We start from the raw sequence: 14,750 nt of genomic DNA, 5'->3' as shown, positions 1-14,750 counted from the left end.
CTATCACTTCCACTCGCTTATATTGTCCTAGGTTTCTTCGTGTGTACCCGTGTGTCTATCTGAGCTTAACGTACCTACCTAATAAATTCATCCCTCGGTGCTTGGAAAATCTCTCCATTTTGGTATCCTGCTCTTACTCGGATATGGTTTGGTACCGAGCACGCCATCTACCGGGTAGCTATTAAGAGATGAACGTTAAAAAAACTGTTCAAAATAAAATTCCGATTTATGATCGATTTAGGGCAAAGAGAATAGATAGTATAGAGGGGTCCTGTCATAGTAAATTTTGTAGTCACAGTAAATTTACTGCCATCTATCGACACACGACTAAAACTCAAAATGAAAACGTATAAAATTATCAAAAAAATGTATATACTCGTATGTATATGGATAAATGATTTTATTATTTTTATATCATTTTGACCCATGTTCATTCACTGATATCAGTGATATCTATAGGTGTTAAAATTGTTAAATATGAAACGGTGTCGTCACGCCATCTAGCCGAGCATGGGCTAAAGGTGTGTGCGCCATCTATCCGAGAATGACTTTTGCTTGATTTCCGAGGCACGTTTTTTTCTTAGACTTTATTCATCTTATACGAAGTTACATATGTCTTTGATTTAGGGGGATTTCTTTCTATTAGGGGGTGTTGGTTTTTTATAAGTCAAGGAAAGACTAATTAGACCTTAAATATTTATATCTTATACCTAAGTTAAATAATTAAATTTTATTCAATATTTTTTCTACATATATTATATTTTTATTGCATAGCTACTTGTTTATTACTCGTATATGGTTTGGTACCGAGCACGCCATCTACCGGATAGCCGCCTAACTTGTTAGCGCTAGGCACGCAAAGTACAGCGCGTTGACCGCGCGAGGCTCATGTTCACTTGTTCGCGATTTACTACTGAAGTATTTCGTTAGATGGCGCCTCTACTTAACTTATGTTCGTTTGTTTAGGGTTAATTTTCTTGTACAAATTAGCTGTCCCTATCCCATAATTTATTTCCATTCACGTTTTTACTATGTATTGTTACAATTTGTTTCTATAATATAGGAGCTGCTGGGGTGAGCAACAATTAAAAGAGCAACTAGCTAAACTGGTTCAGTGTGTGTAAGTACGTCACACAAGAGAGACGTCAGAAAAGAGGTTTGTTATAAGTTAACTGTTTATTCATACAATCTGACACTACCTACTTATCACAAATTCACCAAGCCAAACCTGTTGATTTGAAATTTGCTGTGCTAGAAAACTTTAAAAACAATAGTGTTTGACTGACTTAGTCAAATCTGTAGGTGTGTTTTTTTCGAGCTGTCAAAAAGATTACCCACTACCGTCTATAGTATGTATTTGTAGGTACCTATAAAAATAGAACAGGTGACGTCACGGTCAAATTAGGTACCAAATCGTAATACACCCATGGACAAATTTAGAGGAATGCAAGAAAAAGTTTAGTAGTAGTAATACTAGTAAAACACTTTATTGTACAAAAATCAAAACAAAACAGGAAAAATAACATTCGTAAGTTTAATTAATAATTACAAATTTTGAAATAACTTTAGGTGCTGTGTAATCTAGTCATTACTTACTTAAACCTTTTTTTGCGTTCAAAAAGTAACTCGGTAAGTATATAATACCATAGTATTTAAGTGTCAAAATTTTTCTAATAATTTTCTAGTTCTTTATTTGATAGGTAAGTATATTTCTTTCATGGTGTCACACATTACATAGGTATTATAAATACAGTCAACACAATGGGGTAATTAAGCCAGGAGGTACAACTTTAAAACATTAAGTATTTCAATATTATTACTTACCTACCTATATGTCGTAAAATATTGGTTTGTGATCTCTTCTTCTAGGATAATACATCTAAGTAGGTACATAATCAAAACAAAACAACATAGTAAATTAACAATAAATATATCGATTAAAATAAATATCACAGACAATACTAAACTAAACTAAAAACTAACTTAAACTTTACTAATATCATCGCCCCAACCAAGACGTCAATATCTCCACAGGATTGAACACCCTCACCTCTTTCTCCACATCCTCTCTTTTCTGAGCCACATGCTCTTCAGTTTTATACAAAAACATCCCCTTAGTCCTACTACTGCACCCGTACCCTATCAGTTTCTCGCTCCCTTTACACTCTCCTTTCATCAAGTCTTCCCAATCAGCACACCTCTGCCCTTTAAATGATTTCTCGTTAGCCACAGACGCTGCGAAAAGCTTCCAAGCCTGCGCATGATCACATTCTAAACTAATCTTCCTATTCTGACATTCAGGCTGCTTCACATCCACCCCATTGACATAAACATCTAGATCACCCACAGGATCCTCAAGACCTAAAACCCCAGCACTGGTATGAAAAACTTGCACGAATTTAGCATCGCTTTTAGCTAGTTTAAAGTCTTTCGTTATACACGGCTTGGCTGGATCTAAAGCTGTTATTCTACTTAAGTTTTTATGCATTCCTCGTTGTACTAGCTTTCCTGTTATGCCTGCTACATGAGCACCTAAACTGAAGCCTATCAAATGTACATTCTCTAGTTTATACCCCTTTTTGTTAATACTCTTCAGAAACGAGTACAAAAGTCGAGCTAAAGGTTGTACTCTTGACGCCGAATCTACATAGCCTCTACAAAACGATAATCTAGTATCTAACACCAAGACCATAGGTATCTTTTTCAACAAAGCATTAACTAAAGTATTACTCGATTCGTCGGTAGGAGTGTTCCACCAACCAGGGACATATAAAACTAAGGAGGTGGGTCGTTCCCTCATGAAGATCCTGGGGGCTTCGGAGACGCGGTAAGTTCTGTTGGAGTCCTTAGTGAACTCCACGAAGTCGATGAGAGGAGCCTCGAAGGTGAAGGGGCGGTGGAACAACACGTCCACGGGCAGGACCTTACCTGGAATAAGGAAATAGTCACGTTAAAGCTTTTTTAAGTTCCGTAGGTAAGTATTGTGTTCTGTTTCAAATTGGCAATGATTACATATCATCGACATTTGAGAAATTAAAAGCTTTAAACAAAACTTCCGTGAGACACAGACATATTCAAATATAATCAAATGGTTCAATCACTTATTTTAAGTCGAAGATTGCTCAACGTATTTCGCTCTATAACTAGGAGCTTCAACGGGAGTCAATATCGAGCACTAATCTCCGACTTTTATATACGTGAGTGTCCCGTAATTATTATTAACTAAGTTTATTTTATGACCTACTATTATTGCAATATTAGAGGGCTGGCAGCTACTTTGGCCAGAGATTAAGTCTGGCCATCAAAGATACCTCTTATGCCAGTCTTTTGGGTACCATAACACGTGGTGGTAACCTGGAGAGCATTTTTTATTTATACCTAAGTTTATTTACAAGTTCATTTTAAATTTTATAATACCGGTAGTTTAGTTTTAAAAGTTAGTTTATAAATATTGATATTTTAAAATTAATGTCACTATAAAATACGTTTAACAAAACATCATCAATTCATCATTAATAATCAAGATGATCAACGTGACGTGACGTAAGAGGCAGGAGGGTGAAGGTTGACGGCCTCGGCTTTGTCTGCACGACATTAAAGGCTAATGATGCAGTAATCATACACATTAGCACGTTAATAATGTGGCGTTTTGTGCACTAGAGCAACTATATTTTTGAACTAAGAAATCCGTCTGGAACCAGATGTGAAGCCTGTGAAATTGTCATTTGAACGTGTAGCTTCGGATGTAAAGTTGCATACACTTTGTCGCTAGGTCATGAACGCAAAAAAAGAAGAGTTTTAGTTTAAATTAGCGAAACTTCGTTTTATTTTGTCCAAGGTACATGTTCTAGAGGTCAAAATAGAACAGGTTTTGCCAATTTGACGCTAGCTTGAATGCCAGCGGACAAAATCGTGATTTTACTAAAATAATACCTGACTGACAATAGGTACTTATTATTATCTACCTGTATTGTAACAAGATGTAAAATCAGATTTAAAATAATATGCGTCATAACCAAAAAGAATAGATAGTATAGAGGGGTCCTGTCATTGTAAATTTTGTAGTCACTGTAAATTTACTGCCATCTATCGACACACGACTAAAACTCAAAATGAAAACGTATAGAGTTATCAAAACATGTATATATATGGATAAATGATTTTATTATTTTTATATCATTTTGATCCATGTTCATTCACTGATATCTATGTGTTAAAATTGTTAAATATGAAACGGTGTCGTCACGCCATCTAGCCGAGGATAGGCTAAAGGTGTGTGCGCCATCTATTCGAGAATGACTTTTGCTTCAATTCCGAGGCACGTTTTTTCCTTAGACTTTATTCGTCTTATACGAAGTTACATATGTCTTTGGTCATAACATAAGCAATCGCGATTGAACGACCGTGAACCAGCTATATATGAGACTTCCCTGTGATTATAAAGTAATACAATAAAAAACATAAAGTATAAAATAAAGTACGATTCCAGTGGATAAGTTCAATCAGTTAAGACCCGGAAGGTCTGCGTTATATTTATTTGTTTCCGTTTTAAATGTAATATTGATACTTATTCATTCTTACGACAACCACTTAGTCAAACAAACTAGAAGAACCTTCAGTACTGTATTTATTAAGATATAGTTATTCGCTGCCTTAATTAAGATTTATGTAAATAAGTATTGAAATTTTGTACAAAAAAATCAAGCACTTATCAGGAATTATTTTAACAATTACTAAACACTATACATTTACAACCTTGGCAAACTCTCAACGTGACCTATTCGATGGCAACTGCAGAATACACAGATATGCACACACTATTGACCGCACAAATCGTGATATTTGCTGTGTTTAGGTGTAGGTACTCTATACAAGTATTTAATAAAATAATTAACCGAGCGAGCGCGAAGCGCGAGCAAAGATTCTCCCTTTCAACTTGAGCAAAAATGCTTTCGTAGATATCTGTTATTGTCTACTCTATATAGGTTTCATTTCTCAACTTCGCGTAAAATATTGTGAACATGTTCGATAATGATAATAATTCTGCTTTTTTTTGCCGATTCAAGTTTTATATTTTCCCAAAATGGCGGAATTGAACTGGTCTACAGCTCTCAGATACACTAATTAATATCGTTATTGTTTTAAATCGAATAAATGTGACATTCTCAACCAAAAGGGTACTTATTGTCGGTTGTCAATAAGGCGCTATTTCCATATCGCTTCAATTTGAAATCAACCTTATTTGCAAGCAACAATGTGGTACCTTTTGGTTGAAAACGTCACAAATATTTTCTATTAATATCTATATTCTATTTATCATTCAGAAAGGAAAATGTAACTCTTAATGTACAACAGAATAGAATATGCTTGGCACTTGCGAAAACGTGGTTTTTCGATGTAGGTAAAAGTACCTAGGTATGTAACAAAAATTAAAAAAAAAATTTTTTTTTTTTTAAATTTAAACTGTTTATTATAAATAAATTTTTACAATATTTTTTATGTCCTTAACCTAATCTACACTATAATAGATTATTAGCTAACAGGGATGTTGCGAATATCCGCATCCGCATCCGCGACCGCGAAACTTCCGCGTTATTTTCAACATCCGCATCTGCATTCGCATCCGTATAAAATCGATGCGGAGCTTATGCGGATGCGGATGTCGAGTCAGTCGGTACAGGAACATCTTAGCGGCGGCGTAAGTGCCAGGTAATTTCGTCATCACCTCCTATAACGAAATCGTCTAAATCCAGAAAAGTCGGCCAAGTTACTGTTTATTAAATATAACGCACCTTAATTCTTGCTCAAATACTAAACGGTTCGTTTTTTTTAAGAAAAATTACAAAAAAAATAATATTTGACGTTCTTTGTACCTAATCTTGACATCCGCATCCGCGGATGTGAGCCTGTAAATATCCGCATCCGCTTCCGCGGATGTCAAAAATCTGCATCCGTAACATCCTTGCCATGTAACGATACATAATATATGTATGTATTATTTAATTAATAAATATGTAAATAGTTACAACGGGTCAAGATCACAAGACTAATCAAAAAATGACCATCCGATTTATTACTCTGAGGCTGATTTTGCTTTTACAATTTGATGGTTTCGTCCCGTTTTGATACGACCTTGAGAAGTGTCAGGGGGCCTAGTCAAGATGACAATCTTTGATAGAAAACGCTAATCGAACCTTAAATAATCTATGGAGATAGTCACGTAATTTTTAGCGTTCCGTACCCAAAGGTAAAAACGGGACCCTATTACTAAGACTCCGCTGTCCGTCTGTCTGTCTGTCGCGCACCAGGCTGTATCTCATGAACCGTGATAGCTAGACAGTTGAAATTTTCACAGATGATGTATTTCTGTTGCCGTTATAACATAACAAGAAATAGATAGGTACTAAAAACAGAATAAAAAATATTTATGTGGGCCTCCCATACAACAAACGTGATTTTTTTGCCGTTATTTGCGTAATGGTACGGAACCCTTCGTGCGCGATCCGACTCGTACTTGGTCGGTTTCTCATCTGTCATTCTGATACATTTTTTGTATTCGTTTGCCGATTAAGTATCGGTGTACGATTGGCATCATGGCTAGGTACTAAAAACAGAATAAAAAATATTTAAGTGGGCCTCCCATACAACAAACGTGATTTTTTTGCCGTTATTTGCGTAATGGTACGGAACCCTTCGTGCGCGATCCGACTCGTACTTGGTCGGTTTCTCATCTGTCATTCTGATAAATTTTTTGTATTCGTTTGCCGATTAAGTATCGGTGTACGATTGGCATCATGGCTATAGGCCTCCAGGCATCTCACTCGCACCAATAAGTGCGAGCGAAATGATGATACATGTATGATACGACATGAATACGGATGTCAGAAGACAGAGAGGCGAAGCGTATCTTCTTTTCAGAACTCCAGAATGGTAAGCGTAAAAGCGGTGGCCAGTACTTACGATATAAGGATGTTCTGAAAAGACATATGAAGAGATGCCAACTAGAGCCCTCTGACTGGGAGCGGAAGGCAGCGCAGCGGCCTGAATGGCGGCGCCTCATTAATGATAGAGTTAACATTTTTGAGACGGAACGCCGCAGTGAGCTCCACAAAAAACGTGATCTGCTTAAGGCTCGGTCGCCAACCTCAATTTCCTACAACTATGTAGGTGGTGTGCTGACGTGCCCAAAATGCGCTCGAGTATTTAGCAAGAAGATAGGGTACGTGAGCCACCTAAGAGCGCATCAGAGAGTGGATCAGCTACACTCTAATAACACGAGCTAAAAATTGCCTAGTCCAGAGCACACAGTCGCTGGGGCCGAAATCGGTCAGGAAGCATCATTTCTTATGCACCAATCAGCGCGAGCCGCTAACGGTTCACGGTCAAGGTCGTATAACAAGATTAAAACCATTATCAAAACAAATTCTTGAAGAATACGAAGTATGATGAATAATATGAAGGATTGTACTATCAAATGTCATGGAATAATTTATTCAGCTTAAATAACTTAATGAATTGTAATTTATATGATTCTAATAGTTTTTAATTTAAATTAAATAAATAATTATTATAGGACAATTTTACGGCACGGCAACTTCTTTAAAACCATCATAGAAGGCAAGATAGAGGGAAAGAGAGGCAGGGGCAGACCAAGACGTAGGTATGTAGACCAAATAAAAGAAAAAGCTGGTGTCGTGTCGTACCAAGAGGTCAAGGCTATGGTTTATGAGAGGGAGAAATGGAAAATACTCCACCGACAAGAGGATACCTCTTAAATTGAAGAAGAAGAGGACAATTTTACACAATTCAACGACGCAGTCGATGTAGGCTGTAGACCTCAAAATACCTTCTTTAGTAGCTGCAACTATCATCTGCAAAGATGCTATGATGAATTGATGATATAATAAGTATTATAACCGGATTAACCTAAATTAACATTTTGTAATATTAGTTGTAAATCGTTGAGCAATACACTTTTCGTCAGTCGTGACACTTGTAATGTAACATCTAGTATCAAGTAGTTGTGGTACCTACTGATAAATCTGCTACTTGACTCTAGCTAGATGTGGACTACAAAAATAATAATCGTTTTGGTAAGAAAACTGATGTATGGAGTGAGCACTCTATGCTTACTTATCTCTATGGTCGAGTACACTGTACAACAAATTTTACACTAGGTACACCACAGAATAAATAATACTACCGTACAGAGAGGAAAGTTCCTACAAAACCGAAGTTTGACAGCGGTTCAGGGTCGAATCATGCTGTCCCTTTCTAATGGCACTATCCCTTTCGGCTATTTAGGGTTGTCAAAATTCAAGTGATTATCTTATCCTTGGTCGTGCACGCAAAGGGACGTCAAGTTGTGTCAACCCTAATAATTGCTCGGAGCAATGCTGAGCCGAACGGAGCCGAGTTTGCCCGAAAGGAGTTTCGCACCCCTGACTACACTGTATTCTGGCAAATAAATAGTTTGTATTTTGTATTTTTTATTTATCAAAATGTAAAACCGAATCGGCCTCTGTCTTATCCACATCTTATCCAATACAAGTTAACCATATTGAAGTTAAAGTTATGTGTAAGTAATTCTCATAATACTTCTATCGAAGGTCTTAATTGGTTGAACCACGACAGCCTTATGTGTCATTTAATGGACACATTACCTGAATGGAGACGAGAGAATAGTAAAGATGGTCAATGGACAAGTAATTAATCTGTTGTTGCTGTAGATGTCGCCACGCGCCAATTAGCGAAATTTTACATCTGTATAGCTAGTCGCTTAGAGTTGCACCAAGCTACTCTGCATGGCATTTGCAATGACAAAGTGTAGTTATGTCACCATTAATTAATGTCAAATTTGTATAAATTTTTTTTTACGAAATTTGATGTATTTATGTTCTTTGTTTTTGCGATCATAGTATGGTCACATAATTTTCATGTTTAAGTGGAGTACTGGATTAGTTGTACTCTTGTCCGGTCTTTATCAATTATCATATCACTTAAGGGCGCACCAGAGAGTGGATCAGCTCCACTCTAATAAGATGAGTTAGAAACTGGGCAAGTGCGAGTCGGACTCGCGCACGAAGGGTTCCGTCCCATAATGCAAAAAACGGCAAAAAAAAAACGGTCACCCATCCAAGTACTGATCCCGCCCGACGTTGCTTATTTAACTTCGGTCAAAAATCACGTTTGTTGTATGGGAGCCCCACTTAAATCTTTATTTTATTCTGTTTTTAGTATTTGTTGTTATAGCGGCAACAGAAATACATCATCTGTGAAAATTTCAACTGTATAGCTATCACGGTTCGTGAGATACAGCCTGGTGACCGACGGACGGACGGACGGACAGACGGACGGACGGATGGACAGCGGAGTCCTAGTAATAGGGTCCCGTTTTACCCTTTGGGTACGGAACCCTATTGCCTACTCCAGAGCACACAGGCGCTGTGGCCGAAATCGGTCAGGAGAGCATCATCATCAATTATCATACATCAGGCGTAATAGTGCTGTCTATATAATTTATCAGTCCCTATAATAACGAAAACATTCCTAGCGATAGTTCAAGTTCAGTGTGAACCGCGTCTGGCCCACGTGGCCCATGTGGGGCCGACATACAGTCGCCATCAGATATATCGGAGCGACCAAGGTGTTCACAATATCTGAACACGCGCTCTAACGCCCTGACAATAGAGGCGTGTTCCGATATTTGTGAGCACCTTGGCCGCTCCGATATATCTGATGGCGACTGTACCTTTCCAATGTCAACCGTTTGTTGTCGTCAAAGTAGGTAGTCAAGCGAGCGTTTGATTGACAGTTTAGGTGAGATAAAAAAATAATTCATTACAATTTCACATTTTTACATATAATTATATTTTTATTTGTATTTTATTAACGTGTAACATTGTTCACCACACTGGCTAGCTCATAAACGCTCTCTTTATTCATCAAAAACTGATGAAAAAGTTGCATTTTATCCACAAGAGCGGCAAAGTAATTTGATGCATTGTTTTTTCCTCATGTTCCCAGATCAGTGCCTAAAGTGTATTCATCCTTACGTGTCTTATCATGTACACAAACGTGACGTCAAAGTGACATTCCAACAATACGATTCATAGGCAATCTAGAGTTCTAGACATCATAATATCTGATGTTTTTGAGGTGACCCGTTAGTTACTGCCATTATTGATGGAAATCTTATTAGAAATGACATTTTTCAGTTTGTTTAAGTACCTATATAACGATATTTTAAGTAAATTCCAGAGAATAGTGTGATAATGTCATCGAGAATAGTTTGTTTACATGATAGGACAAGAAAGGAAAATACTGACAAACTCTTTCAACGACATTTTCAACATTCGAGTAGGTACTTTTCTGTTCACGTAACGTTCCTGGCTTCTAAGCACAATGTTATGGTCCTATGGTCATTGACTGTTGTTACGCTGACATTATATCAGTCAATGTTATGTCACAACCTAATTGCTGACATTGCGTTACGGTCGGCGGCGCCAGCGGAACTATAGCGTAATTTGACTTACAGTAATTTCCCTTACCTTGTCAACTTGTCACTCATGTGTTGTGGCAAGTATGGTTACCTCTCGAGCCAAGGTTTGGTATAGGTATGTGAAAAATTTAAAAGTAGAATCCATTATTGTGCGTGAAGATATTCATATAATTTTATTATAATAAGGCGCGATTACGATTAGCGTTTGCAGTGTCAGATATTAAAGTTACGTGAGAAATGTCAATTATAGCCGACTCTTATATTCGTAAATGTAAATAAGGTTGATGATGAAGAGATGAGGTATTTTTTAGATGATGATACTCACGAAACAATAGATTAGTCATGTTCGTAATTTCCATTCATTATTTTCACACTGGAACATCGAAAGCAAAAACTGGTGTAAGCTACTTTACCATGATTATGTTTAGCACCTAACTCCTCTATATCTATATCTCTGTATCTTTTGGCCTAACTGGATCACAAACGCTCACTTATGGAGAATAACCGGACAAGCACCCGTACACAAGGAGATCCAGACGCGGAAATGGCATTGGGTTGGGCATATCCTCAGGAAACCTGACACCCACCTATCCAAAGTGGCCCTGACCTGGAAGATGCCCGGCAAACGGAAACATGGTCGCCCTAAATTTACTTGGCGCCGTTCTGTGGAGCAAGAGCTGGGTGTATTGGGGATGGGGTGGGAGGAGGCTACCCAAGCTGCCCAGGACCGGAGTCAGTGGAAGAGAAAGATTCGAGCCCTACACCCCAGCAGGGGGTAACAGGATGGAAAGAAGAAGAAGAGATGTTTAGCACCACATTTATTATAGGTATTACATTGAATAAACAAGTGCGTTTAAAAGGCTTTGAAAATAACAGAAGTCTACCTATTTTACCGTAATAGACATGTTATATCTCTATCTATCCTATCTATGTATATGTCTAGGACATATCTACTCTAGAGCTTTTGTCTGCGTAATCACCGAGCACAGGGATCCAAAAATAAATTTCTATTTGTATTCTCAATTGATACTTTTTAGTGAATATCCCTAAATCGATGCGTTTTACAACTCCATCTCATCATCATCATCTCCATCAGATATGTTGGAGTGGCCAATGAGCTCAAAAATATGTGGACATCTGTTTTAATGTTTCGGAAAAACCTACGTGCCTACTTCAATTCTTGGGATTAGTTGTCAAGCGGACCCCAGGCTCCCATGAGCCGTGCCAAAATGCCGGGATAACGGGAGGAAGAAGAAGGACTTTAAGTTGCTTTCGCGCGTTGTGCAAATTGACGAATTTATATTTCTATTTCATCGCAGACGGATGTGTATTAACCTCACGACGTTTTCCTTCACCAAACACCTCAATGTAAACAGAAGTGTGTAATCTAAGCAATTATGATTTGATCAACAATATCAACATACACGTAGCGTCAGCAGTCTTCACCAGCTCCTCAAAATTCTCCGTGAGGAAGGGCGGCAGGAGAGACCCGATGTTGTTCAGGATGTCTCCCTTCACCAACCCCAGCACCAGCACCAGGAGACACGTCACAATACACTTCATGTTGGAGTTCTTGTTGTTGACTATATTTTATTATTTATACACTAGCAGCTCTTGGAGTTGATGCGTGGTTATTACAACACTTGTTTCTTTTGCACTTTTTAAAGTTCTAATATGTGTGTCTGGTCTGTTTTTGAAGGAATTCACCGACGGTTCACTAACAAAATTTTCTGTTAGAGTTCCACACATTTACCACACGATTCGGCAAGAAGTGTTTGCTAGGGCTGCCAGCACACAGAGGTTTGATAATTTTCTTGAGTGTCCGTGTACATTTTTAAATTGTCCGAAGAAAGAACTTGACAGTTTCACCACATTCACACACGAATTCTCTGATAGAGTTCTTTCTCAGAATTCCCCTAAGAAAGAATTTGTGAGGTTCACAACTTGCACTTATCTTTGCTGCAGCTGGCTGAGGTTGTTTGAAAATAAATTGAGACCACAACATTAATTCTTCTATCCTGATTGTTGAAGTTTTTCTTGAGAATAGTCCAATGAAAGAAAAACTTTACAACATGGTTACACTTCAGTCCTCTTTGATGAAGTTATCTACATAAATAATCACTGATTCTGATGTTGGATCCCAAAGAGATGACATGATAGAGCTTGTTGAAATAATATTTTTTTGATTTTAACCTTTCATATTTGTGTGGCAATCAAACCTCGGTTGTGCAGCAGATATTTTTTTTCTAAAAATTCAAAAAGATGACTTAAAATTCGGGCAGGATTCTAATAGCAGGAGATTAGCTATGTAATGTTATTTGAGTCATAGATTGGCAGTTTTAAACAACAACAACATGAATAAAATACAACTAGCTTATTTATTTTACTACGATCAAAATAATACACGCGACAAAAACTACAGTTTCTTAACTAAACCACGTAATTATCATCACGTAAATATTTACCACTTGCATTTGCAAAATAAATGAATTCTACGACACTGCGCTGCGGTGTCTTGAGCAAAAACTCCAGGCAGTTATGATGTCCTTTGATATTTTTTTTATTAAAAACATACTCATTTAACATTTAAGTACAAGTTTAACCTGTATATTGTGCTCGAGATAACTGAGAGTAGATCAGGCCAGTCACAATTAACAATAAAATGTCCTGCCATTATACAGGGTGGAAAGATAAGTCGGGCCCTGGAGGGAAACTACCTTAAATCCTTAAGCTGGCTCATTTTACTTAAAGGAGACATTCCTTTATTTTTAAAAAGAAACAAAACTGCATTCAAAGATTTTCTAAAACTCGCTTGCCTCGCCCGGGACTCGAACCGACTAAAAATTCCAAAAAATAAAAACTCGCAATTTTATTCTACAAGTCGATACAGTTAATGTTAATGATAACATTTCTCTAAGAAACATTAGGTCTTACACTCGTCTGTCATACAAAATATCCATAAAATCTAATATTTAGTACTCAAGATTTTTTTAGACAAGCCAATTTGAAGAAAAAAAGAAAAATACTTTGAATGCAGTTTTGTTTCTTTTTAAAAATAAAGGAAGTCCTTTAAGTAAAATGAGCCAGCTGAAGGATTTAAGGTAGTTTCCCTCCAGGGCCCGACTTATCTTTCCACCCTGTATATTATCAAAGATATTTTATAGTTTAAAACCCATCAATTTAATTTAATAACTACGTTTTAGATATTAAGAGCAAATCACTAACTACATCAGTCAAAATAGTCCTGCCATGAAAAGAAGTCCTCTTTAGTTATTATTAAAATAAAACACAAACGTTTTCATTAAACCTGGACATTTAACTGGTATGATAGGTATCAAGAACGAATCACTCAAATCTCACTCAAAAAAATCCTGCCATGAAAGTGAGTCCTCTTTTATTTATTTATTTCAAAACAAACGTTTTCATTCAACAACAATTAGGCGGTAAATTATATCAAAAGCAAATTACTCAAATCTGTTGCTTTTATTAACACAAAATGACCCAAAATGGTCATGAATAAATTTTAATCTCACTCAACAAAAGTCAGTCTGCCATAAAAGTAAGTTAGCTAATTATTTTTCAAATTTCGAAAACGGTTTCATTCAACTAGGTACGTTTAACCGGTATATCGAGAGCGGGTCGCGGTGCGCGTCGCGTGCGCATCTCTGCGTGGACTGAACGCCGCCGGCGCCGACAGTTTTGTTATAGGCCAGTAGTGGTTGACGGAGGTCGATGAGATAATTTTCATTCAGATTATTTTATTAGGATATAATGTACAGTACAGCCCAAACCCGTTGTCTAAACAGCAATGCATAAATCGTCTGCAATAGGAAAGGCCTGTGATGATGACGATGCTCTCCTGACCGATTTCGGCCACAACGACTGTGTACTCTGGAGTAGGCAATTTTAGGTCGTGTTATTAGAGTGTAGCTGATCCACTCTCTGGTGCGCCCTTAGGTGGCTCACGTACCCTATCTTCTTGCTAAATACTCGAGCGCATTTTGGCCACTTAACTCTGCGGGATACAAAGTGACGGACACCGTTTTATTACAAACTTGAAACATCAAAAATAAATATTTTTGAATAATTTCTGGAAAACCCTGTTATCACGTTTTAGTTTAGGTATTTATTAAGTATTTATAGGTACCAACATTAAAAATATTACTTAGGTATCTAACTTTAAAGGTGATTTTAACACTTCTAGAATAAGTACTATTTAAAATGGTGATCAATGACTTTAAAAGCGTCA

The 14,750-nt window shown here is 37.2% G+C and overlaps 1 protein-coding gene across 1 annotated transcript; it reads right to left on the bottom strand.

Annotated features, from left to right (window-relative positions):
- Positions 1-1,936: 1,936 nt before the first annotated feature.
- Positions 1,937-12,330, bottom strand: LOC134799632 (lipase member H-B-like). The gene is made up of 2 exons (XM_063772070.1): positions 11,926-12,330; positions 1,937-2,928 (listed from the first exon to the last, which is right to left on the bottom strand). Exons 1-2 carry the CDS (start codon positions 12,062-12,064, stop codon positions 2,000-2,002), a joined length of 1,068 nt encoding a protein of 355 aa, XP_063628140.1. The 5' UTR covers positions 12,065-12,330; the 3' UTR covers positions 1,937-1,999.
- Between the last annotated feature and the right edge of the window lie 2,420 nt (positions 12,331-14,750).

The sequence above is a fragment of the Cydia splendana genome, chromosome 18, assembly GCF_910591565.1.
Source record: "Cydia splendana chromosome 18, ilCydSple1.2, whole genome shotgun sequence".
Lineage (NCBI taxonomy): Eukaryota > Metazoa > Arthropoda > Insecta > Lepidoptera > Tortricidae > Cydia > Cydia splendana.
Note: the sequence above shows the minus strand (reverse complement) of the source record. Positions and strands in the feature narration are given on the sequence as shown.

Bases quoted from the DNA above. Each gene is read 5' to 3' on its own strand.
- LOC134799632 (XM_063772070.1), bottom strand. From the start codon at position 12,064: ATGAAGTGTATTGTGACGTGTCTCCTGGTGCTGGTGCTGGGGTTGGTG. The intron at 2,929-11,925 runs GTATGTTGATAT...TCCTTATTCCAG, and splicing joins GAAGACTGCTGACGCTACGT to GTAAGGTCCTGCCCGTGGAC.